We start from the raw sequence: 25,731 nt of genomic DNA, 5'->3' as shown, positions 1-25,731 counted from the left end.
TAGGCCCACGAAATCTGCTACTCTGTATTGTGTCTCTTCTCGTACGTGGCTGCAGTTCGTAGCAGTGAGGAAGATCTCAGAACCCCACCCCGGCCTGTCTCTAGCTGATGGAGAGGGGCTACGAAGCCGCCCCAGCCCAGGGCACGCCCCTGGCCCCTTTCTGTTCCCAAGTGCACGATGCTGCTGTGACTGAGGAGTGGACGATGCTTGTGTGTCCTCTGCAAGCCCCTGCTGTGGCTTAGTTGGTTACCGGTTATGTGTCCCTCTGAGTGTGTCTTTGAGCGTGTCCACCTTCTCCCTCTCCACTCCCAGAAGACCAAACTGCCTTCCCCTCAGGGCTCAAGAGTGTGTGTCTGTGGGGCTGGTGTGAACCCACTATTGTGTGTCCTTGAGACATTTGTGTTGTGGTTCCTTGTCCTTGTCCCTGGCGTTGTAACTGTCCACTGCAAGAGTCTGGCTCTCCCTTCTCTTTGACCCGGCATGACTGGGCACCCGGAGCAGTTTCACTCTGTGAGGAATGAGGGAACCCTGGGGCTCGCCCTCTCAGAGGAAGGGCACAGAGAGGAAGGGAAGAATTGGGGGGTAGCCGGAGCAAGTGGCAGCCTCCCTGCTTCCTTCTGTATTCCCAAGCTGGCAGCTACTGCCTGGGGCCCGCAAGCGTGGGCTGCTGCCTGCTACAGCCTTCGTCACTGCAGTGGAGCAGCGAATTCCCTGTGGCCTGCCACGCCTTTGGCATCAGAGGACGGAGTGGGCGAGGCTCGTGGAGTCCCAGGGACCGCTGGCTGCTCTGCCTGAGCATCAGGGAGGGGGCAGGAAAGACCAAGCTGGGTTTGCACATCTGTGTCTACAGGCTGTGTCTCCAGGCATGGGGTGCCAGGAGGGAGAGGCAGCCTGGGCATGGGCAAGAGATGACTGTAAATATTTCAGCCCCACATTATTTATAGAAAATGTACAGCTTTGTGAATGTGAAATAAATGTCCTTGACTCCCTTTGGGCTCCCTGGCTGCCTTGCATTAAATGACACCTCCTCTTGGCTCAGGCCTGAGGAAGGCTGTCCCTGGACTCTAAAAAGGCACCTCAGGCTGGAAGGAAGGAAGGAGATGAGGTCATTCACGTCCAAGCTTTGGCACACAGAGGCCCCAGCTCCCCTGTTCTGGGCTCCCAGAGCAAGGCTGCGGGAGGAGTTTTCCTTCCCAAGCACGTGGGGTCCCTGCAGAGAGTTGGGCTGCCGTGAACTGAACAAATGGGCTGCTAGAGGGAGCAGCCAGAGGGTGTCCTCACCTGAACTGAGATTAAGTGAAAGAAAGCCAAGGCCCCGGCCCTCTCTGTTCCCTTACAGGTGGATATGGTCCAGAGAGGTGTGGTGACTCAGCCAGGGCCTCCCACAGGGCCCTGGACTCCTGGCCAGGAGTGTCTTCCACTGGGTAGAACTCCTAGAAGCTCCCCTAGGAGTCGCCTTCATGGAATTGTCCTGGAAAAACCTGGCTGCGTTCTCAGGGAATTTCTGAGACCTGCTGGCTTCCCCGACCCAAAAGGAAACTGATGCTCAGATTTAGGGGAAGTGAGAGCAGAGTGGGGCCCTGGCCCTGACACCTTTCTGGTCCCCATGGTCCTGGGCTGGATTGGGTTGCTGTCTCCCACGGGGGATATGAGTCTGTACCGGCTGTTGGCTTATTGGTGGCTGGGACCGCAAAGCCACCTAGTGCATCTCCACCCCAGGACCATCAGCACAGATTCTGCCTCACTCCACCCCTAGGTGGCTGTGACCACGGCCCCTGGCACAAGGATCACACTGAGTACCTAGGACCAGTTAAATGCGCTTTCTGCTGTCACAGCTCAGTTTCATCATCTGAAGAGTGAATGCTGTGGGGGAAGACAGGTTCCTTCTAGTGTTAATGTTTTATGAACTCAGAAACCACTCTGGGCCTGGTTTAATCATTGAGAAAACAATAAAAATATCTGCCCTCACTTTGCTGTGAAGATCAGTGTCCTTGGCTTTTTTTTTTTTTTTTTTTCTTGAGACAGAGTCTCACTCTGTCACCCAGGCTGAAGTGCAGTGGTGTGATCTCGGCCCATTGCAAACTCTACCTCCCAGGTTCAGGTGATTCTCCTGCCTCAGCCTTCCAAATAGCTGGGATTACAGGCGCGCCACCATGTCCAGCTAATTTTTGCATTTTTAGTAGAGATGGGGTTTCACCATGTTGGCCAGGCTGGTCTGGAACTCCTGACCTCAGGTGATCACCCGCCTCTGCCTCCCAAAGTGCTGGGATTACAGATGTGAGCCACCGCACCTGGCCATCCTCTGTGCATTTTTATGAAAACAAGCACACTGAAATTGAGTGACAAGAGTGAGTTCTTTGTGACTGCATTAATCTTTTATTGCCCAGTACACATTGGGAAGACATAGCAGGCCAGAAAGGCCTGTCCCCAGATATCCTTTCTTGAGGTCACCCTCCTTTTACCCCAAAGATCCAGGAGCTTCCTTCAGGAGCCCTGTGGACCAGTCTGTGCAACACCCACTCAGACCTGCCCAACATAACTGTCCTGCTGATCCCCCACCGCAGCCCAGGAGACACACTTGTCACACACACATCCAACAACAGGGAGGGGTTTCCCCAACTTCCCTCCAGGCTCCTGGTACGGGGCTGGCATCTGGTTGTACCTGCAACACAGGTTATCTTATGAGTGAACAGAGGCCCCCTACAGCCTCCCATTTACTGATGGCTGCCCCCGGACCGAGGGCCAGGACTCAGCCACTGACTTGTGCCCTGGGTGTCAGGTGGTCTGCAGTACATACCTGGCCATCCCCGGGAGCCAGCCTGGTCACTGAGGCACTGCAGAAGAGGAGGCCATGTCATTGTGTCCTCCCAGCCTTCTGGAAGCTAGTACCCATCTGGACATGACAGGGTCCTTGCCCTTGCAGCCACAGCAGGTGCTTGACCCGGGACAACAGAGCAAAGCCCAGGGTCCCCACTGCTGCCCTGCTCTTCCCACCTCCCAGGCCCTGGGCCCGAGGGCTCCTCACCTCGCACCTCCAGGCGGCACTCGCACTGTGCCTCGCCCTGTAAGTTGGTGGCCCTGCAGACATAGATGCCTCCATCAAAGGGGCAGGGCTTTCTAATCTCCAGAGTCAACACTCCCTGCTTGCTGAACATGCGGAAGCGGGCATCTTCTCCCAGGTCCAAGCCATTCTTGAACCAGGAAATCTTGGGCTACAATTAAGGTAAAGAGAGGGAGGGAAGCCATCCAGGCTGAGAGGGGACCTGGCAGGGACCCAGGGAGACGCATTTCTGTTTATACTCGGTGGGGGATGGTCCCAAGGAGTCCCTGACTGTGCCCAAGGCTGGAAACAAACATGGAACCAACAGCGAGTACCATGGCCCTGCCCAGGGAGAGCAACCCGGTCCATACACCCCAAGGTGGAGAGAAAGCAGGGGAGACAGGCTGGGGAGAGGACTACTCGACATCGGGGCCTATGAACCCTGCCTCCTGGTCGGCCTGGACCAGCGCCTAAAGTTCCCTACCTTGGGGCTACCCCGGACAGCACAGCAGAGCATAGTGGTGTAGCCTGCGATGACCGAGCGGTTCACCAGGGGCTGGGTGAAGCTTGGGGCCTCAGAGAAGTCCAGGGCCTTATACTTGGGTGGCACATAGGTGATGCCTGTTGGTGACAGGACTTGGTACCGAGAGGGCCACACCAAACTAGGCCCTCCTCCCTGTTCCCACGGCCTCCCTGCCCCAGCCCCTGGTGGGGAGAATGAGGGTACAGCACCTGGTCTGGGGATAAAGACGGGCTCCTTGGTGGTGGCTGCTGTGTCACTGGAACCAACCATATTCTGGCTGAAGACACGGAAGTAGTAGCCATTGCCAATGATGAGCTCTGGCACCACGCAGTGGGTGCGGCGGTAATGCTCCAAGACGGTGAACCACTCCTGGGGGCAGGGAGGGAGGGGAGGCATCTCTGGGCCAGGCCCTCCCCGATGCCGAGAGCCTCTCCTGGGTGCCCTGGGCATCTCCACCCGTACTGTGGAGGGACTCAGATCAGCAGAGGGAGAGTGAGGGGCCCATGGTGAGGACAGTGAAGGGTGGCTGCGGCCTGGGTCTGCCGGGCCTAGGCAGGGTGCACGTGGGGACCCCAGACCCCGGGCTCACCATGGTCTTCTTGTCGGCCTTCTGCACTGTGTACCCCCAGAGCTCCGTGTTGCCATCATCCTGGGGTGGCTTCCACTCCAGAGCCACATTAAGACCCCAGGCCTCAGTGACCCGGAGATCCTGGGGAGGACTTGGCTTGTCTGCGGGAGACAGACCCAGTCGGGTCACCACGCTTCCTGACAGTGAGCAGGGGGACACCGGGCTCCAGGGAAGCCAGGGCCGGGCCTGCTGGGGCACTGGACTGGAAAATGTGAGCTGTGGGTTGGGTCCCCTGGCTCAGCCCTTGGCCCCAGCAGCCCAGCTCAGGGATGGGAAACGAGGCTCGAGGAGGCCTTGGCCACGCACCGACAACCTGCAGCACCAGAGTGGCCTCGTCCTCCATGTTCTCAATGCGCACTGTCACCTGGTAAGTGCCTGAATGCGCGCGGCGAGCGGCCCGGATGAACAGGATGGTGTCTGTGGGGCTGTTGCGGACGCTCACCTCCTCGCCTGCCAGGGGCTGCCCCTCTTTGGTCCAGGTCACCTGAGGCCGGGGCTTGCCCTGAGGAGAGGAAAAGCTTAACCCTGAACTTGGATCTCTCCAAGGGCCAGCTGCCACGCCCGCCTCTGGAACCTCAGATCGGGCCAGCCCTGAGACATCAGTCCACAGGATAGAAACAACACACCGTAGCCTCTCTCCCCTGGGGGACAGGGAAGGGGGCCAGTCCCACCTGGAAAGGGATGAGGAGGTTCACAGGCTCCCTGACCTTCTTCTGAATGGTCTGACGCAGGTGCCTGGGCAGCTGGAGCCGTGGCCGTTCTGTGGATACAGAGTGGGTAGCTAAGTGAGGGCCCGCCACGGCTCCAGCCTCCCTTGAGACAAGGCCCAGAGAGCTGCAGCTAAGAAAAAAGCTGCCTGCTGGGCCCTGCACCTCCTTTAGCTCCTGCTGACACAGCAACTCCAGCCTGCCCAAGCTCAGCTGGCTTCCCCGAGCCTCACCACACTGCTTCAAGAGGCAGGGATCAGAGAGGGTAAGCAACTTGACTGAAGTCACACAGCTAGTAAGTCATAGGCCAAGGTGTAAACCTGGGCTTTTACACCCTATGCCCTGTGCTGTTTCCACTCGAGTTTGCTGCCTCCTTCCAGCTTTGAGAACCAATCCTTACAAAAGATGGACCCTTTGTTGGGACAAGGAACAGAGGAATGGGAAGTGGATCCCAGAGAGACCAATCTGACGACATAGACAATACTTACCTCTTGGAGCTGAGACGCTCCTGGAAGAGAGCTTGGGTACTGTGGCTTTTATTTTCCCTGTTCCAGAACTAGGGGTCTGACATAGACCAAGAAAGCCTTCCCCCCCGACCCCTTTTTCTTTTTTAGAGACATCTCTGTCACCTAGGCTGGAGTGCAGTAGTGTGATCTCAGCTCACCGCAACTGCCACCTTCCAGGTCCAAGCAATTCTCCTGCCTCAGCCTCCCAAGTAGCTGGGGGACTACAAGCACCCACCACCACACCCAGCTAGTTTTTGTAATTTTAGTAGAAACGGGGTTTCACCATGTTGGCCAGGCTGGTCTCGAACTCCTGACCTCAAGTGATCTGCCTGCCTCAGCCTCTCAAAATGCTGGAATTACAGGCTTGAGCCACTGTGCTTGGCCACCTCTCTGCACTTTTTCCCTAGGCCTAGAGCATGGCTGATGGCTCCAACCCCTCCTGTCTCTGCCAGCATTCTGGGCAGAGTGTTCTAGGCCTCCCCAAATGTTCCCACCTCCACTGGACACCAAGGGCCTGGGGTGTCAATGGCAGGTCTTGTGACTGCATGAAGGGACACTCACGCAGGATCTCCTGCACCGTCACCGGCTCCGTGGTGGTAACAGGGGCTCCAGGCCCTGCCATATTGTGTGCACGCACTCGGAAGAGCAGCCGGGCCCCCGTGGGCAGGTCCTTCACCAGTATCGACGTGTGTTCTGTCAGCCCCCGCAGGGCAGTCACCCACTCTGAGCCTGGGGGTGGGGAGGGACAGGCAAGGCCACAGGCTGTGTCACCACCAATACCCCATCCCCACTGCCCACTCCTCTGATAGGAATCTCCAGGATTTAAATATGTTTTTATTTTTTAAATTTTATTTGTTTATTTATTTTTGAGATGGAGTTTCGCTCTTGTTGCCCAGGCTGGAGTGCAATGGCATGATCTCGGCTCACCGCAACCTCTGCCTCCTGGGTTCAAGCGATTCTCCTGCCTCAGCCTCCCAAGTAGCTGGGATCACAGGTGCCCACCACCACACCCAGCTAATTCTGTATTTTTAGTAGAGATGGGGTTTCTCCATGTTGGTCAGGCTGGTCTTGAACTCCCAACCTCAGGTGATCCGCCCACCTCGGCCTCCCAAAGTGCTGGGATTACAGGCATGAGCCGCCGCGCCTGGCCTTAAATATGTTTTTAAAATGTAGTTGCTGATTTTGCACTGCTCAAAGAAGTGTTATAGTCAGCTTTACTCTGCATTTGTTTTTCACTAGGCAAGCTTTTTTTGCTTCTGAAAACAGAACAGGTATTTCTCTGGATGTCCTCAACTTTCGGCAAAAGTGGCCCAAAAAAACCTGACTACGGGTGAATCTGCTCAATGGCAAGGTGAGCATGGTCTTCCTTTGGGGAGGGGGCTGGGGGTGGGGACACTCACAACCCTCTGGGCAGTACTCCACGCTGTAGCCATCCAGGCCTCCTGCTCCCACGCGCTCTGGGGGCCGCCACTTGAGGGAGACCGTGGTGTCAGAAACGTCCTCTACTGCCAGGTGGGTGGGTTCGCTGGGGGGACCTGGGTGGAGGAGAGGTCAGACAGGGGTCTTAGCAAGCCTGGGGAAGCTGGAGATCCGTGGCCTAGACCCCATACTGCCCACTGGTCACATAGGGGGCACTTCCTGTTCAGCTGGCTTTTAGCCACTTTAAGGAATATTTTGTCTCCGTTACAACACTTGTCTGTAGATTGGCTTAAAAACAAACAACAGGCCGGGTGCGGTGGCTCAAGCCTGTAATCCCAGCACTGTGGGAGGCCGAGACGGGCGGATCACGAGGTCAGGAGATCGAGACCATCCTGGCTAACACGGTGAAACCCCGTCTCTACTAAAAAAATACAAAAAACTAGCCGGGCGAGGTGGCGGGCGCCTGTAGTCCCAGCTACTCGGGAGGCTGAGGCAGGAGAATGGTGTAAACCCGGGAGGCGGAGCTTGCAGTGAGCTGAGATCCGGCCACTGCACTCCAGCCTGGGCGACAGAGCGAGACTCTGTCTCAAAAAACAAAACAAAACAAAACAAAACAGCAGCAGCCAGGCATGGTGGCTCACACCTGTAATCCCAGCACTTTGGGAGGCCAAGGTGGGCGGATCACCTGAGGTCAGGAGTTTGAGACCAGGCTGACCAACATGGTGAAACTCCGTGTCTACAAAAACACAAAAATTAGCTGGGCATGATGGTGGATGCCTGTAATCCCAGCTACTCAGGAGGCTGAGGTGGGAGAGTCGCTTGAACGCGGGAGGCGGAGGTTGCAGTGAGCCTAGATCGCTCCAGGACTGCACTCCAGCATGGGCAACAGAGCGAGATGAAAGAAAGAAAGAAAAGAAAGAAAAGAAAGAAAAGAAAGAGAGAGAGAGAGAAGGAGAGAAAGAAAGGAAGGAAGGAAGAAGGAAGGAAGGAAGAAGGAAGGAAGGAAGGAAGGAAGGAAGGAAGGAAGGAAGGAAGGAAGGAAGGAAAGAAAGAAAGGAGGGAGGGAGGGAGGGAGGGAAAGAGAAAAGAAAAGGAAAAAAAATCCTAAAACTACAGGAAAACATGGGAATTTCCTGGCACTGTATGATTAGGTGAGTTGACTAAGAACTGAACAAACCAGGAGTCAGTCCCTAAAAAGAGAGGCCTGAACCCTTCTCCCCACAGGCCCCGATTCCTGCCATCTTCCCAAGCTGTGTCCCATCCCTGGGCCCAGGGGTCCCTCCTGGCCTGCACTTGCCACAGACAGCTGCCACTGGACTCACCCACTCTGGTGGGAACAGGTGTCCTCCTGAGCCCTGCCACACCCTCAGCACCTGTTCTACCTACTCAGACCCCATTATACAGATGAGGAAGCTGAGGCTTCAGGGAGGGATGACTCCAGTTGGCCTCCCGGAGACCGTGGAGCTGCCTCTGCCATCTCTGAGTCTTGGTCCAGGACTCTCCACAGACAGACGTCCCTGAGACCCCTCCACTAACCACAGCCCTTGCCCTGTCCCATAGGTGACAAACCCTGGGTTGCAGGGTGTGGGGAACAGGGGATAATGAACATTCATTGGGCACCTGCTAGATGCCAGATGGCCTCTGCCTGCTCATCCCATCTCATCCTAACAGCTCTCTGAGGTAGGCAGTGTCATTATTCCCATTTTGTAGACATGGAAAGAGAGGCTTGAAAGTGAACTAGGAGTCGGTGTAGTGTGAGAGTCAGTTCCACCCCAACCAGCTGGGAGATCTCAAGCAGGTCGTTTAACTGCTCGGAGCCTGTTTCCTCATCTGTAAAATGCGGCTGAGTATTCCCAGTCCAGGCTGAAAGGAGACCGTGGATGTGAGTGTCTAGCGTGGCTGCCTGCGGAGCAGCTGCTATTACTGGGGGCTTTTGACTGGGAAGGGGGCGGGGGCAGGTCAGGCAGGCTCACCAATCGGCATGAAGGGCTGGGAGGCAGGGCTGGGCCTGGACATGCCGATGGCGTTGACGGCATAGACGCGCATCTCGTACACCACGCCCTCGATCATGCGCCGCGCTTCGTGGCTCAGCTCCTGAATCAGGTCGAAGTTCAGCCGCATCCACCGGTAGCTTTTCTTTTTCTTGCGCTCCAGGATGTAGCCTGGCTCGGGGGAGGTGGCGGCTCTGGTCTGGGACCCAGGCATCCCCACACCACCTTCCCTCGGATCTGTTCGGTGCCCTCGCACCTCCGTCCGGCGCCCTTGCACTCACCCAGGACTGGCTGCCCGCCGTCGTAGGCAGGCGGCTCCCACTGTACAGTGCAGGAGTCCTCTCCCACGTTGCTGACCTTGGGGGCCGCAGGTGCGTCTGGCACGTCTGGAGGGGGTGCCGTGAACACATCAGCCCTGCCCCGCTCGGGGCCTTGAGTAACGTTGCTCATCCCCTTCCCACTCCAACTAACTGCCACCGGCTGCCCCCACCACCCCCAGATCCAAAGAGATCTTTCTAGAATGCATTTCTTTCTTCTTCTTCCTCTTCCTCCCCTCCTCCTCCTCCTCCTCTTCCTTCCTTCCTTCCTTCCTTCTTCTTCTTTCTTTTCTTCTTTCTTCTTTCTTCTTTTTTTTTTTTTTAGTGATACTGAGTCTCACTGTGTTGTCCAGGCTGGGTCTCGACAGGATGCATTTCTCATCATGTCGCCAGCCCTCCATCAACGCTTTAAGGCTTCTCACTGCCCATATTCACCCCTGTCCTGGCTCTGATCCTCCCAACCCTACCCAGTCCTCTCCTGACAGGTTTCATTCATTCTCCACATCCAAAAGACCCTTTCCCTCCTCCACCCCTTTGTACACAGTTTCCTCTGCCTGGGATGCCCCTTCCTCACCATCTTCTCAGCCTCCTAAAGGCATCACCCCCAGGCTCTCTGGGATGGCTCCCTGCTCAGTGCTCCCACAGCACTCTGGACACGGCTCATGTACAGTCGTGTCACAGGAAATCTGCTGGATGCAACTGCCTCCATCTGCCTCACAGCGGGGCTCCTTGTGGGCAGAAAAACCTGTCCTGTTGCCACTCAGCTCAGGGAGCATGCCTGTGATGTTTGTCGAGTGGCTGAATGAGCGAACGGATAGGCCCTCCTTGGGGCTGCCCCTCTGAGTTCTCCAGCTTGGACCCTGGCCGGCCTCACCGATGACCTTGACTGTGAGGTTGACCCGGTCCTCGCCCACAGGGTTCTTCACCGTGACCGTGTAGACGCCCTCATCTTCCTTCTCTGCCCCCTCGACCGTGAAGATGCTGCGGTCCTTGGTGGTCTCCACGCGGACCCGGCCCTCGGTCTCACACAGCAGCTGGGGGGATAGAGAGTTGACGTGAGATCCAAGTCAGACCCCAGAGGCCCCTGCAGTCTCTGCAACAACCAGATGTCCCGGGGTGCATGGGGGGAGCACAGCCTGTGGGAAGACTGCACCCACGTCAGCATCTAGTTCAAAATCCTCTCTGTGGCACCGACCGAGGGCAGGGGCTCGGGTTCTAGCTTTGTCAGGGGACCTGGGGCAACCACCTGTCCTCTCAGATGAGCTATCGTGAGGACCCCTCAAGACCCCAGCCTTCAGAAGAACCAACAGTGCTGGGCAGGAAAAAGACTCCAGTAGCTACAGTGGCAGAAAACTGCCTCGGTAACTACTCCGGAGTTGAGAGGAAGGTTAAGGTCAAGGTCAAGGTCAGCTCAGGATGAAGGGAGCCAGGGAGCAGCCCAGTCATGAGGGCTTCCTCACAACAAGAGGGTGTCCACATCCTTGTGATGGCCATCAGCACACTCCACAGAGACCCTGCCTGAGGTGGGAGGGCCCCACAGGGACCCTGCTGGGAGCAGCAACACACCTGGCCAAGTGTGGCACCTCCATGGAGACCTCGCCAAGGGCTCGACACCAAATAGGCAGAAAGTGATGGAAGACAAACGAGCCCCATCCTGACCTGAGCCTCACTCACCTTCTTGTCAAACACCCACTCGTCGCTGTCACCTGCGTCCTCTGGGGCATCTGGGGCTGGTCTGGCTGGGGACTTATTCCCCTGGGAACAGGGCAGGAGGGAAGTAGGGAGCAGAGGAGCTGACTCAGCCTGGAAGCACCCTTCTGCTTCTGCTTCCACCCCCGACCCACACTGCCCATCTTGCCTGCCCCCTGGCCAGTCGAGCCTCTGCTCTCCCACAGGGTAGCCAGCAGCAGGGCGTGCACATGTGGGTGGGGTGTGCAGTAGGTCCAAGCACTTGGCTGGCTCCACACACCCATCTCACAGATGGGGAGATTGAGGAGGGACCCACCGTACCTGCGTGATAGCCTTCTGCCAGATCACGGTGGGAGCAGGGTCCCCAGAGATAGGGACGTCCAGACGTAGCTTATTTCCAGCTACAACAACAATGGTGTCTGGTATGCGGCCCGGGCAGTCCAGGTGGATCTTGGGAGGTTCTGCAGAAGAGACAATGTAGTTCAGAGAAACCGGAGAGCCGGGAGGAGCATAGGTCACTGGGGAGGGGCCACTCGAGAGCCTGGGCCCCATTTGTTGGTTTTTTAGATTTGTATCGAGGTATAGTTTATGCTCAGATCTGACCATAGGCTGATGAGTTCTGACAGATGAATACACCCATGCAACCATTAACCCAACCAAGATCCAGAACGTTCCCATCACCCCAGGACGTTGGCTGGGAGGCTTGTAATATTCAGGTCAGGTCACCTACCATAGCATTTTGAAAACTGGGGGAACATCAGTGTCTTGCTCCTACCCCCCCACACACACATTCATACACACACACATATACATACACACATATACATACATACATACACACACATACACACACACACATACACACACACACATACACATACACACATACATACACACACACATATTAAAAAGGTTCCCTGGCCAAATAAATCAGGAATCTGCCCTCAGTTAAACAAAGCTAAACAAAGGCAAGTTTCTTTACTGATTCGATTGCTTTGCTTCCGAATAAGCAAGAGGTGGGGCAGGTGTTCACTGCTCCCCAAACTAATTTCATCAGAGAACTCTTTTCAAGTGGGTTAACAATGTTAAATGAACCCAGTTTGGAAAGCACTCAGAGTATGCTGCAGTCTGGATTATTCTCCTGAAGTTAAACTTGTAAAATGTCTGATTAAAGCTTAATCCTGGGCCGGCGTGGTGGCTCACCCCTGTAATCCCAGCACTTTGGGAGGCCAAGGCGAGTGGATCATGTGAGGTCAGGAGTTCAAGACCAGCCTGGCCAACATAGCTATACCCCGTCTCTACTAAAAATACAAAATTAGCTGGGCGTGGCAGCATGCACCTGTAGTCCCAGCTACTCAGGAGGCTGAGGGAGGAGAATCGCTTGAACATGGGAGGCAGAGGTTGCAGTGAGCCGAGATTGCACCACTGCACTCCAGCGTGGGTGACAAAGTGAGACTCCGTCTCAAAAAAAAAAAAAAAGAAGAAGAAAAGATGTAATAATAAAAGTCACACCTGTGACAGCACTTGACAGCTCTGACACATCATGTCACCTCATCTTTATAACTACCCTATGCGGGCAGCACTATCAGGGTTCCCATTTTAGAGAAGAGGAAACTGAGGCTCACAGAGATTATAATTGACCTGTGGTCGTGAGTGGCAAAGCTGGAGCTGGACCCCAGGACCCCCACTTTTGATCCTTGCTCTTCCCTCTGTGAGTGGAGGGGAGGCCTGCGTGGGTGGGTTGCGGAAAGTGAGCAGAACCAAGACTCGAGGGCCCCGAGACTCACCCTGCCTGGGTACGAAGTCAATCTTGACCTCTGCAAGAGAAGGAAGAGCAAGTGGCATAGGGACAAAGACAGGGCCCAATGACGGGCTCCTGGCCCCACTGCCCCCACCCACCCTACCCCGGAGCAGGCTCACCCATGAAGTGGAGCTTGGCTGACAGGTTGCAGGCGAAGCCCTCGGGCACAAAGCTGTAGTCAGCCTCGTCGGCAGGTGTGACGTCGTCAATGGTCAGTTTGTGGACCCTGCAGGGAAGCACAGGCTTAGGGGACCCCACTGGGCCACACACCCCTGGCCTCACCAGATACCCCAGCCAGGGTCCCCAGGAGGCCCTCACCTCGTCCTGGCTTGTTGGTATTCTGATTTTTAAAAATGCCTTTTTTTTCTATATTATATAATTTTCCAGCTCTCTCATGTGCTTTCAGAGGTAGGCAGTGTAAAAGTGATTTCTACATCAAAGCATCCCCTTGGCTGGGCCCTTGGAGACTGGGCAGGGGTTGGGTCTCATTAATCTCTGTGAACTTGGGCCCAGCACGGCCAGCCCAGTTGCTCCGGGGATGAGCAAGAGGGTGGGAGAGGCAGCGAGGGCCTCTGGCCGGAGCTGGCCTCCTTGGCGGCCTCCTGCTCTGCTCTGGTCACAAGCTGGGGAAGGGTGCCAGGGAGCTCTTGACCCTGTCTGTGTCTCTCTCTGCTGCCTCTTTGTCTCTGTCCCTCATTCTTCTCTGTCTCTGACGAACTCTCCTCTGTGTGTGCCTCCCTGTGCATATCTTTCTGTCTCTATAGAACTGTTTCTGTCTTTCTGTCTCTGTCTTTTTGGGTCTGTTTCTCCCTGTCTGTGGGTCTCTGTCTCAGTCTCTGTCCTGTCTCTGTGCATCTGCCTCTCTGTCCACCTGTCTTTATCTCTCTTTCTCTCTCTTTCTCCCTGTCTTTCTCTCTGTCTCCATCTCAGTCTCCACCTGTCCCATCCGCCCGCCCTGCACACTCACCGCCCAATGTGGGACACCTTTATGCGGCTGTCGGGCAACAGCTCCTTCCCGTTCTTCAGCCACACGCCCCGCACGTTCTCATCTGAGACTTCACACTTGAACACTGCCTGGTCCTTCGCGCCCACCGTCAGGTCTGCGATGCTCTGGTACACCTCCAGCTTCTTTTCTGCAGGGCAGGGCTGAGCCATTGAGCTCGGGAGGGTGTGTGGGCGTGGCGTGAGTCTCTGTGGAGGGCGTGTGGGCTCCTGGGCGCTGGTGTGCACGTGTCTGGGTGCATGTGGGCATGTGAAAACGTGTGTGCCTGTGTGTGCCATGTTTGCCTATGACGGTGCAGTACACATAAGGAACCTCAAGTGTTTGAGGGGTGGTGACGCTCACCAGGCCTGTCTGAGCCTCTCAGAACCCTCTGGAGTGGTCACTTCAGCATCATCATCATCAGAAGGGTGAGGTTTAGGCTGTTAAAGGCCTGAGGTCACAGAGGCCTGGAGCCCAGGTTTGCCTGCTCCCCTACAGGGTGGGGTGGGGGCTGGGAGGCCCAAGCCTTGAAGTCTCACGTGCCCCCGGCCTGGCTCACCCTGCACGATGAGCTCAGCCAGCGCCTGGCCCCCGCTGGTGCGCAGCGCGTAGTGCCCTGTGTCCTCCAGCGTGGCCTCGTTGATGATCAGGCGGTGTCTCCGCCCGTCCTTCTTGAACCGATATTTGAAGGTCTCCTCCCGGGTCAGCTCCACCCCGTCCTTCAGCCTAGCCGGGTGGGCAGGTGGCAAGTGCTGTGGCCTCTTCTGCGCAGATACCCCCAACGCTCAGCCCTGCCCCATGCCCCGTGCTTCTGGAACTCACCATTTGACTTGCGCCCCCTCCTCCGATACTTCACACTCGAACTCCACCCGCTGTCCCACCATCACCAGCTGGTCCTCCAAGGGGCGCGTGATGAGCACGGGGGGCTCTGTCCAGGCAGGGTGAGCATGAGGGTGGCTCCTGAGGCCATCTCCTCCCCAGGTTCCCACAGCCTCAGGCCCCAGGCCCACCTTTGACAAAGAGCTCCGTGCTGCACTTCTCGCCACCCACCACGCACTGGTAGGCTGCGTCGTCTGCCAGTGAGCACTGGCTGATGGTCAGGGTACGCTTGGCACCAATGGACTCAAAGATGTACCTGGGTGGGGGCCGCAGGGAAGTGGTAGGAAAGCCGCGGACACACCTCCGGGCCCAGCGCGCCCCATAAAAACCCCTGTGCCCCCCACCCCAGGCCATCCAGAGGGGAACTTACTTGCTGTGGAACAGAAGGGGCCGTTGGAGTGTTCCGGACGGGAGGAAGTGAGCCCGAGACAAAAGGAGAGAGGGAGCGAACCGGCAGGAGCAAGAGGATGGGAAATTAGGCCCAGAGAGATGGGGCTGAGAGCCACAGCGAGTCAGACACGCGTGTGGAGAGGGGCAGGAGGCAAGGCTGTGGGGGTCCCCACCTCCACCCGAGGCCCCCTCCCAACCCCAGGCCGCACCTGCCACTCATCTGGATCTCCTGGCCATTCTTGAGCCATCTGACTTCAGCGTCAGGGTCGGCCAGTTCCACGGTCAGCCGGATCTTATGGCCTTTGCTCACCTGGTAGGCCGGCTCCAGCTTCTTCTGAAAGGCTGAGCACCACCCCTCAGCCCCGGCCACCCCACCCCCACCGCCCACACCCTGCTCCCCCAGGCCAGGCTACTGTGACTGGGGCTGGGGCCCAGGTCCTCCCCCAATCCCCTCTGTGCCGCCCCGTCTCCACTTCGCTTTCTGTGTCTCTCTTTCTTTTTGTTTGTTTGTTTTTTGAGACAGAATCTCACTCTGTCAGCCAGGCTGGAGTGTAGTGGCGTCAACTCAGCTCACTGCAACCTCTGCCTCCCAGGTTCAAGTGATTCTCCTGCCTCAGCCTCCCAAGTAGCTGGGATTACAGGCACCTGCCACCATGCCCAGCTAATTTTGTATTTTTAGTAGGGATGGGGTTTCACCATGTTGGTGAGGCTGGTCTCGAACTCCTAACCTCAGGTGATCCACCCACCTCAGCCTCCCAAAGTGCTGGGATTACAGGCGTGAGCCATGGCGCCCGGCCAGCAGTTTGCTCTTTTTACTATCGTTGCTCTTCCTGGAAGACACCCCTACCCTCGGAGGTCCCGGTCTGCCTTGCCGGCCTCCATCTGTTCCTCCCACGGCACCTGCAGCCCTTTGCTTGGTGTCCTCTGGGATCAGCAGTTCAGGGGTTAACCCAGAGGAACACTGGTGGCATCCAGGGGATCCCTGACTTAAATGAGGCCACAGTGCAGGTAAGGGCCAGGCCACCTAGTGATGGGGTGATGGGGAACCCAGTGAGGCTGAGACAACAGGAAGGCAGAACGGAGGGCTAGGGGGCCTGGGGAAAGTTAGCAGGGAGGGACTAACCAACTCCTCTCCCTGTCCCCACGATCGTGTGTGTTTTGTGTGTGTGCTTTGGGAAGGGCTTGTCTCCCATACCCTGCATGGAAGCTGACCCCTCCATTCCGTCGGTGTTTATAGAGCGCTTGAGGTGTGTGCCAGGCCTTGTGCTAGACTCAGACACGGTGGGGAGCAGGCATGTGAGACTCCTGCTTTGCCGGTTCACACCCGCCCTTGTCAACCCCTCAGCGGAGAAGAGCTAGCCTGGGCTCTCCTCCCTCCACCTGGCTGGGAGTGAGGGGAGCTAACCTGAGCCCTCCTGCTTTGTTTGCCTGTGAGGAAGATTAACCAGGCTCTTCTCTTTGCCTGTGTGTGGCTCTCCAGGCTTAGCGGGCCTCTTCCCTTTTCTTTTGGGTGTGGAGAGGGTTAACTGGGCTTCGTTTCTTTTCAGAAGAGGGTAGAGAAAGAAAGGGTAGGCCAGGCGTGGTGGCTCAAGCCTGTAATCCCAGCACTTTGGGAGGCCGAGACGGGCGGATCACGAGGTCAGGAGACCGAGACCATCCTGGCTAACACAGTGAAACCCCGTCTCTACTAAAAAATACAAAAAACTAGCCAGGCGAGGTGGTGGGTGCCTGTATTCCCAGCTCCTCGGGAGGCTGAGGCAGGAGAATGGCGTAAACCTGGGAGGCGGAGCTTGCAGTGAGCTGAGATCCGGCCACTGCAGTCCAGCCTGGGTGACAGAGGGAGACTCCGTCTCAAAAAAAAAAAAAAAAAAAAAGAAAGGGTAGCCTGATTTTTCCTTGGTGAGGAGGGTTAACCTGAGTTCTGTCCTCTTCCTTGTGGCTGTCCTGGTCTAACCTTTGCTCTTCTCTTCTGTCTCTGTGGAAAGGGGCTAACCTGGGCATTCTTGACTTTTTCTACACAAGGAGGGGTTAACCTGGACTCTTCTTTCCTGTGAGTCTCTGTGCTAAGCTGGACTCTGCTCTTTCCATGTATGTGGATGGGGTGGTGGGCTAACCTGTGCCCTCTCCTCTCCCCTGTGGGGAAGGGCTAACCTGTGCCCTCTCCTCTCTTGTGTGGGGAAGGGCTAGCCTGTGCCCTCTCCTCTCCCCTCTGGGGAAGGGCAAACCTGTGCCCTCTCTCCTCTCCTGTGTAGGGAAGGGAAAGGCTAGCCTGTGGCCTCTCCTCTCCCCTCTGGGGAAGGGCTAACCTGTGCCCTCTCTCCTCTCCTGTGTAGGGAAGGGAAGGGCTAGCCTGTGCCCTCTCCTCTCCCCTCTGGGGAAGGGCTAACCTGTGCCCTTTCTCCTCTCCTGTGTAGGGAAGGGAAGGGCTAGCCTGTGCCCTCTCCTCTCCCCTCTGGGGAAGGGCTAACCTGTGCCCTCTCCTCTCCTGTGTAGGGAAGGTCTAACCTGTGCCCTCTCCTCTCCCCTCTGGGGAAGGGCTAACCTGTGCCCTCTCCTCTCCTGTGTAGGGAAGGGCTAACCTGTGCCCTCTCCTCTCCCCTCTGGGGAAGGGCTAACCTGTGCCCTCTCCTCTCCTGTGTAGGGAAGGGCTAACCTGTGCCCTCTCCTCTCCCCTCTGGGGAAGGGCTAACCTGTGCCCTCTCCTCTCCCCTCTGGGGAAGGGCTAACCTGTGCCCTCTCCTCTCCTGTGTAGGGAAGGGCTAACCTGTGCCCTCTCCTCTCCCCTCTGGGGAAGGGCTAACCTGTGCCCTCTCCTCTCCTGTGTAGGGAAGGGCTAACCTGTGCCCTCTCCTCTCCCCTCTGGGGAAGGGCTAACCTGTGCTCTTCTTCTCATCGCGCCTCATGCCCTTGAGCCTCTTCAGCATGCCGCGCAGGTCGGTGACGCCATACTGGAAGGCGATGCGCTCGTACTCGGATGGGGGTGCCTGCCGTAGGATCTCCCACACGTCCTCCTCTGCTGGTGCCTCCAGCTTTGAGTCCCTGTGTCCCACAGTCCAGGCTGTGGCTGGGGGCAAGACTGCAGCCCCCTGGGCGGAGCTTCCTGGGCCCAGGACCAAGGAGCTATAGCCACCCCTGTCCCTCTGCCCCTACCCTTCTGGTGGGGCAGCTGGAGCTGGTCTGGGTCCCAGGCCAGGTCTGGGGGCCAAGGGAGCTTAAGTGGGACTGGGGATTTGGAGGGGTTCCTGGCAGAATTAAGGGTGATGAGGGTGCTGTGCTATGATGGGTACTCACCTTGGGGTCCGGAAACTGCTGCTCCAGGGGTGGGGGGAAGGGCAGAAAGGGTAGGAGACACATGAGAGGTGTGGCCGCCTTCCCTCAAAGACCCAGACCCCATCCATGGGCCTTTACCTCCTCCCTATTCTCCACACTTGCACTCCCTGTGTTGCGGGGCACCCACGCTGCTCCGGAGGCTCTGGCAGGATCTCCTGTGTGCATTACTTTTTCTTATCCCTCCTAAGCTCTGATGGATAGGTGGGTGGCAGGAGAAGCCCAAGGCACAGAGACTTACCCCTGTCCGTGGGAAGCCACACCCTGCTCTGAGTCTCTCACCACAGCCTCTCAGGGAGGGGACGGGATCCCCTCTGCACCTACCAGTGCCCTGCTGCCCCCAAACACCCAGACCCCATTTCTTACTCTCTGGGCCACAGCAGCAGCAGCCATAATGGAGGGCCGGGGGAGAGGGAGAGAGAGGGCAGAGAGAACGTAAGCCAGTCGGGCCGGCCTGGTAGACCCTGCAGCTCTGGGGACCCTCTCTCCGTTGCTTCTGGGTCCCCGGAGTTTACGGAGGGAGTTTTGCAGCCTTAAGTGTGGAGTGGCTGTGGGGGACACTGTGAGGATGACTGTTCATGGGACATAATGTCTGCAGAGCCCTTTAACTCCTTCCACACTGGGACCATCCCCTCGACAGACAAGGAAACCAGCTCAGAGAGGTGCAGTGTTGTGCTCAGGGTCACACAGCTGGCAAACCACAGTGCTAGGATTTGGAGCCAGGCCTCACCAGCTGCCCCAAGAACTGCCACCCAGGACTCACCTCTTCTTCAGCAGTGAGCTGAAGTCCAGAATCCCAGCATCCTCATGGCTGTCACTATGGAGAGGGACCCCCAGTGAGGCTGCAGTGAGGGACTGGAAGGGGATTAGGAGCAGGACAGGGAGTGGAGTGGGGAGGGAGAAAGTGACGCTGGCCAGACTGGGCTCCCGCCCATCTCAGACCCCTGGAGGTCTGTGGATGGTGCAGATAGGGCCTGGGGCAGGGGTACCTGATCCGCCGACCACCTCCAGCCAGGCTCCTGTGGGAGTTAGACTCAGTATCCTCACCTGCCCGGGAAGCTTGCTGTCCCTCGCAGCCCCCACTGACTTCAGCTCCACCCCACACATCATCCCCAGCCCTGACCCCCAGTCCAGACCCTGAAGGGCCTCAGACTCCAGCACTGGCTTCCCCCAGGTCCTGCGGATGGTCACTCACGTGCGGCGGAAGGATGATAGGAGGTCCAGGTCTGCGGTGCCCGTGGCCTCTGGGTTCAAAGGGTGGAGAGATGGGGGAAGGGGCTTCAGAGGGGCGTTTGAGAAGCCCTGCCCTGGGGGTGGCCTCTGAGTATTCACAGACTTGCCCATTCATGACCCCGTGAGGCTGGGCATCTGCCCCAGGACCTCACCTTCCCAGCCTTTCCCAGGGTCAAGGTACCAGGGAGGTGGGATGGTTTATTGTCCCCAATTCCCACCCATCTCTCAACTCACCTTCACCCATGGACCAAACATTCAGACAGTGCCAGGCCGTGGGCCGGGAGCTGTGACACCAAGATGATAAAACAGAGTCCCACCCAGATGAGACCCGGACTCAGCCCTAATTAGGTCCCCACGCCTACCCTACAAGCCTCTGGATTTCTCTCACACACTGTGTGTGCAGCACTGGGCACATGGCCAGCACTCGTGCCTGGACGGGACGAGGCATCCTCCTTAGTGTTGGGAAACGGAGGCAGGGGACCAGGACTCACGGGGAGCCCGAGCCCAGGACAGACACCAGGGACCCCTCACCATGGACAGTGAGATTGAAGTTGGAGCAGTCAAATTTGTCCTTGGTGGACACCTCACAGCGGTAGCCGCCAGTGAAGGCAGGCTGGGCATCAGTGATGTGCAGCTCGAACAGATAGACCTGTGTGCATGGAGGGACAGGGCGTCAGGGGATACCAGGGGTCAGGAGACAAGGCTCCGCACCCTTGAAGGAGACTGGGAGTGGCTCGTGCCTGTAATCTAGCACTTTGGGAGGCTGAGGCGGGCGGATCACATGAGACCAGGAGCTCCAGATCAGCCTGGCCAACGTGGTGAAATTCCGTCTTTACTAAAAATAAAATTAGCCAAGTGTGGTGGTGTGCACCTCTAGTTTCAGCTACTCAGGAGGTTGAGGTGGGAGAATCACTTGAACACGGTAGTGGAGAGCCACTGCACTCCAGCCTGAGCGACAGAACGAGACCCTATCTCAACTAATATTAAAAAAAAAAAAAAAAAATGGAGGCTGGGAGTGACAAATGCTCATCAACATTCTCACCCTTGGGTTTAGTTAACCCATAGAGTTTTTGTATAGAGAAAGGGGACTATCTCAAAACCCATGACTGCCATCTGCTGGCACATGGTTGTGGTGAACTACAGTGCTTTTGTGCAATGCACAGCCCCGCACATGTTAGCCCTCTCCTGCTACAGGCCCCCTCTCCTGGCCCAGGACTGTGGAAGGTTGGGAAAAGCAGAGGCTTGGAGTGAACACACAAGGAGACTTAAGTCTTAAGGTTCTGGTAGGCAGGGTGGAAAAACACAAAACACAAAAAACCAAGGCTTAAGGTTCTAGGCCTATGTCTAAGTGACCTTGGAGCAACCACTTAACCTCTCAAGCTTTGGTTTCCCTGTCTGTATAATGAGGAATTGTTCTGGTCAATCCCTGAGGGTCCCTTGAGCCCTGAGCCCTGATACCCATCCAGGGGCTTTACAACCCCACTAGCTGGTGCCCCCATGCTTCACGGTGTCCTCCAGACTTCCTGACCCCCCTGCCCCGCCCCCTCCCCCTACCGATTCCACCAAGCCTTATTAGGTGCTCCCTTGAGGCCATCATGTCCTTCAAGTCTCCCATGTCCCCCATAACACTCCCATGCGTCTCATCGCGCTCCCTGGCCCCCAGGCCTCCAGGATCTCCCTGTGGGCCCCTGGCCCCTCCACCTGCCTCCCAGATTCCCCACGCCCCTTGCTTGCAGCTCATGTGTGCCTCAGGTCTCATGGTGCCCTCTGTGTGCCTTGTGCCTTCCAGGATTCTCCATGTCCCCTCTCTCCGTGTCTCTACGACCCCGGTGGACCCACCTTGCTGGCACGGTCGTAGCTGTCATGCAGCTGCAGGTGCTGGCCCACCTTGCTGCTCAGGTCCACCCATTTGCCCTTGAACCACTTGACCACAGGCGGCTTCAGGAGGCTGGCGCCTGCCACACGGGCTGAGAAGGTGATGCTGCCACCTGCAAGGGCAGGGCGACAGGCCCAGCTTGGGGAGTGTCCTGCTGCCCCCCTTCCCACCCCAATGCTGGGCACAGCAGCTCACACTCACCCACAGTCACCTCGCCATCCTGTGGCCGCATCACAAAGAGGCCAATGGGGTCATCAGGTGCTCCAGAGGTAGGGGCTTTGCAAGCTGCTGAGCTTGACCCTGTGAGCAAGGCTTTTTTTTTTTTTTTTTTGAGATGGAGTCTTGCTCTGTCGCCCAGGCTGAAGTGCAGTGGCATGATCTTGGCTCATCGCAAGCTCTGCCTTCTGGGTTCACGCCATTCTCCTGCCTCAGCCTCCCGAGTAGCTGGGACTACAGGCGCCTGCCACCACGCACGGCTACTTTTTTTGTATTTTTAGTAGAGATGGGGTTTCACCGTGTTAGCCATGATGGTCTCGATCCCCTGACCTCGTGATCTGCCCACCGCGGCCTCCCAAAGTACTGAGGATTATAGGCCTGAGCCACGGCACCCAGCCAACCAAAGGCTTTTGAGACCTGCCCTGGACACCCTCTACCCACGGATCCTGCCCCTCCCTGCCCAGCCCCTCTCACCTTCGGGACTTGGGGCACTTTCTCCCAGCTCAGCGGCTGGGGCCAGGGCTTCTCCAGGGGTTCCAGTGGACTCAGCAGGGGCAGGGGCAGGGGCCAGCACAGGCTCTGCCTTCTCTGGAGAGGATCAGATAGGAGTCGTGGTACAGTCACTAACCAGAGACCCCTCCACCCTCTCTCTCCTGAGCATCAGACCCATGAGTCCGCTGTGGATGAGGAAAGTCTGCCATGGCTGTCCTCCCGCTGCCTGGGCCCTTCAGAGGCAGCTCATGCTCAGCTGGAGAGCCACCCTGCCTCTCACATTCTCCTCCCCGTCCCAGGTCATCAGTTCCCACGTCCTCTGTAGCTGCCCTGAACAGTTCCAGGTCCAACCCTGCTCTGCCCCAGCCTTAGAGGAGCCCCACAGGCTGGGCTGCACTCCCCTCATCCACACCTCCTGGGACTTCCCTGCCAGCACACAAGGTGCCGTCTGTGCAGGGTCATCTCCCCAGGGAGGTCTGCAGGGGGAGACTGGGGTTGTATCTTGTTCATCTCTCCCACCTACCCCATGGCTGGAACAGGCCAGGATGGCACATGGGGTACTAAAAGAGGTCATGTGCAGAAAAGGGGGAAAGGGGGTTCCTGGCGGGGGGCACAGCCACAGCAAAGGCAAGGAAGTGTGAAAGCACCTCCTGTTCCCTGGATGGATGGAGAGGTATTGGGCTGTCCCTCCACCCAGGAGCCTGAACCTCAGGGAAGCCTGACCAGAATCTTACCTGCCTCTGTGACCTTGAGGTCGAACTTGACCTTGGAGGAGCCAGCAATGACTGCGTAGGACCCCTGGTCAGCAGGGCCCACCTCCCGCACTGTCAGTGTATGCCGTGTGCCCTCTGTGGCCAGGCCATACTTGCTGCTGGCTCCGATGTCACTGCCTCCGCGCTGCCAGCGCACCTTCACTCCCGCCCGCTCTGTCTCCACCTCAAACACGACAGGGCTGCCTGCGGCCACTTCCACTGACCGTGGCTTCTTGCTGAAAGCTGAGACTGCAGGGCCAGGTGGAGGCTACAGCGGCCCCGGTTGGAGCGTGCACCCCACCCCTGCAGCCCCTCTTAGTAAATACTGTGCTAGTACTTTCCACGCATCCCCTCATGTAATACTGCACCAGTTATCCTAGGTAGTTGCAGTTATTCTGTTCATTCCTCAGAGGACACTGAGGCTCAGAGAAGCTAAGCAGCTCCTCCAAGATCACACAGCTAGTAGTTGGAAGAGCCAGGGCTGTGGTCCTGACCTCCACGCAAGACTTTTGCTGCATGTGTCCCCTGGATACTCCACTTTCCCTGCTTGGAGACACCCGTGATGAACTCAGCTTCCCTTCCCCCCACCATCTGGGGCCCTGGGCAGGGGGCGGGGAATTCTGCTTACTTGGAATGTGGCCAAATTTGTCCTCCAAGGACCTCAGGCTGAGAATCAGCAACTGAGATAAAGCTGGCCTGGGAGGGCATTGGGGGATGGGGACCTGGATCTCTGCCCTGGACAACCTTGGTAAGGGCATAGCCCAGTCCCAGGACCCTGGGCTATGATTTTCCCTGCCCTTGGCCTGGGTTCTGGGGCTCCTGACTGTCCTCTCTCAGAGAAGGCGGGGGCTGTGTCACCCTCAACATGGGGGCCACACCATATAGGCTCAAGAAACAGATAATGTCACAGCCAGGAGGAACCAACCCAATGCCACCACTACCCGCAGCGCCCCAGGTTGGGAGACTGAGACCCAGAGTGGGTAGAGACTGGTCCGAAGGCGTGCCATGAGCCTGGCTCAGCTCCACACTAAACATGGGCTCTGTCTACAGGCAACCTTGCTGTGGAAGGCGAAGGAAATGGGACAGGGAAGGGGTCCTTTTGCGTTCTCAGAATGGGTTGACCCCGGGTGCTTCCTGTCTCGGCTGTGTCCCCTGTCTGTGTCCCTGACCTTGGGTTTACCTTCACCTCTCATCAGAGGGATAGGAAAAAGAAACCGAGAATCAAAAAGGACCCCGGAGGACTGGCTGCCCCGTCCTGGGGCTCAGAGGCCACATCCTCATCAACCCCCTCAAGAACTCCCTCCTAGCCCTGCTCCCCAATTGTGGACACCCCTCTGCTCCCACACTTAGACCCAACCCTAGTCCTAAAGCTACCTGGCTTCTTCCCCGGCTCAGGCATCCTGAGAGACGTCACACCAGGCACCAAGCAGGCACAGGTCACCCAAAGAGGGACTGAGTGGGGTCTTGTCCTTCCCACTATATATGGGGACCTCCCCCCTCCCCAGGCTCTGCTTATCTGCCTCCTGTCCAGCCACCTGCTAAATATAGATGAATTCCAGAGAGCTGAGGTCTCTCCAGGGAGAAGGTAGGGCCACATTGTCCCTGGCTGGCTCCTGTTCCTTCCCCTCCACCCCCCTCAACACAATTCTGCCTCCCCAACCCTTGGCGAGCCTCAGGGGTACCCCCCAAGCCCTGTGTGTGTCCCTCTTACAGCAAATTGTACGGTGGGAGCATGCTGGGCCCATAACCCTAAGGCTAACGGGTCAGGAGCATCCTTGCGGGCAGTTCAGGCAGTGGTCATGTCCACAGACCCTGGGGCCAGGGTGACTCTGAGTCCTGGCACTGCTATCTCTTTAATCTCAGAGCACCTGGTTTCCTCATCTGTAAAGCAGGGCAGGTGATAGCAGCACCCACTGCACAGTACTGTCACACGTATGAAGTTGGTTTATAATTTTTAAAATGTTAGGCCGGGTGTGATGGCTCATCTGTAATTCCAGCACTTTGGGAGGCTGAGGCGGGCAGATTATTTGAGGTCAGGAGTTTGAGACCAGCCTGGGCAACATGGCAAACTCCACCTCTGCTAAAAAAATAAAAAATAAAATAAATACATGCAAATTATCCAGGTGTGGTGGTGTGGACCTGTAGTATCAGCTACCCAGGAGGCTGAGGTGGGAGGATTGCTTGAGTCCAAGGAGTTCAGGGCTGCAGTGAGCCAAAATCGCACCACTGCACTGCAGCCTGGGTGACAGAGTGAGACCCCGTCTCAAAAAATAATAATAAAATAAAAATGGGCTGGGTGAAATGGCTCACGTCTGTAATCCCAGCACTTTGGGGGGGAGGCCGAGGCAGGCAGATCACTTGAGCTCAGGAGTTCGAGACCAGCCTGGGTAACATGATGAAACCCCATCTCTACAAAAAATACAAAAATCAGTCAGGTATGTGACGCACACCTGTCGTCCCAGCTACTCGGGAGGCTGAGGTGGGAGAATCGCTTGAGCCCGGGGGGTCAGTGCTGCAGTGAGCCGTGTTCATGCCACTGCACTCCAGCCTGGGCAACAAAGTAAGACCCTTTCTCAAAAAAAATAAAAATAAAAATAAAAATAGAATAATGAAGACACAACACATTTTGCCTTCTCTTGTGGCCCTGAAGTAGGACTAGGGAGCTGCAGGGTTGGGCTGCAGTGAGCCCTCTGGGGGTGAGGAGGTGTGGAGGGGCATTTGTCCCTATGGTGATGACCCCAGAATCTGGGTTCCCTGAGGTCTTTGACAGCGTTGGGAAGTCTCTCACTCCCGTGCTGTCTACTGCCACTTCTTGCTACCGTCTGAAGGAAAACACAGGACTCACAGGCTTCTCTGCTCAGCTTGGTCTGTTTCTCCCCTGCTGTGGCGAGAAGCTGGAAAGCAAACAGAACCTGGGGGTCCCACTAGGGATTCACCTGGGTCTAAAGTCCTGCTAGGCGTGC

General features: G+C 57.1%; 2 protein-coding genes across 56 annotated transcripts in view; one reads left to right on the top strand and one right to left on the bottom strand.

Annotated features, from left to right (window-relative positions):
* Positions 1 to 989, top strand: part of MADD (MAP kinase activating death domain) — a 58,830-nt gene extending 57,841 nt beyond the window's left edge. For 23 of the 50 annotated variants that reach the window (XM_033204798.1, XM_033204796.1, XM_033204794.1 and 20 more), the window contains one exon: positions 4 to 79. Coding sequence is in view for 27 of the 50 variants with exons in the window: in XM_033204788.1 (XP_033060679.1) it covers positions 4 to 108 (105 nt within the window). In the remaining 23 variants the exon portion in view is untranslated. Of the gene's footprint in view, positions 1 to 3 lie in introns of all 50 variants that reach the window. The other 27 variants (XM_033204788.1, XM_033204785.1, XM_033204755.1 and 24 more) reach the window with 3 other exon arrangements.
* Positions 990 to 2,353: 1,364 nt separating this feature from the next.
* MYBPC3 (myosin binding protein C3) lies at positions 2,354 to 24,288 on the bottom strand. 6 transcript variants are annotated; one of them, XM_033204806.1, is made up of 35 exons: positions 24,143 to 24,288; positions 22,751 to 23,017; positions 21,999 to 22,112; positions 21,510 to 21,620; positions 21,272 to 21,420; positions 19,964 to 20,081; positions 19,395 to 19,443; positions 19,189 to 19,218; positions 18,963 to 19,016; positions 18,566 to 18,568; positions 18,164 to 18,181; positions 17,748 to 17,911; positions 15,082 to 15,214; positions 14,853 to 14,855; positions 14,614 to 14,738; positions 14,426 to 14,531; positions 14,163 to 14,329; positions 13,589 to 13,754; positions 12,741 to 12,847; positions 12,608 to 12,637; positions 11,142 to 11,281; positions 10,806 to 10,886; positions 10,006 to 10,165; positions 9,096 to 9,200; positions 8,797 to 8,985; positions 6,805 to 6,939; positions 5,966 to 6,133; positions 4,863 to 4,951; positions 4,498 to 4,693; positions 4,153 to 4,292; positions 3,773 to 3,932; positions 3,525 to 3,661; positions 3,026 to 3,212; positions 2,798 to 2,834; positions 2,354 to 2,662 (listed from the first exon to the last, which is right to left on the bottom strand). In XM_033204806.1, exons 1-34 carry the CDS (start codon positions 24,165 to 24,167, stop codon positions 2,824 to 2,826), a joined length of 3,837 nt encoding a protein of 1,278 aa, XP_033060697.1. In that variant the 5' UTR covers positions 24,168 to 24,288; the 3' UTR covers positions 2,354 to 2,662; positions 2,798 to 2,823. The 6 variants fall into 6 exon arrangements, with proteins under 6 accessions (XP_033060697.1, XP_033060700.1, XP_033060701.1 ...); XM_033204809.1 differs by having other exon boundaries at positions 21,510 to 21,608; XM_033204810.1 differs by lacking the exon at positions 10,806 to 10,886.
* Positions 24,289 to 25,731: the final 1,443 nt, after the last annotated feature.

Source organism: Trachypithecus francoisi, unplaced genomic scaffold (assembly GCF_009764315.1).
Source record: "Trachypithecus francoisi isolate TF-2019V2 unplaced genomic scaffold, Tfra_2.0 Lachesis_group8, whole genome shotgun sequence".
Lineage (NCBI taxonomy): Eukaryota > Metazoa > Chordata > Mammalia > Primates > Cercopithecidae > Trachypithecus > Trachypithecus francoisi.
This window is presented reverse-complemented; position numbering and strand designations above follow the sequence as displayed.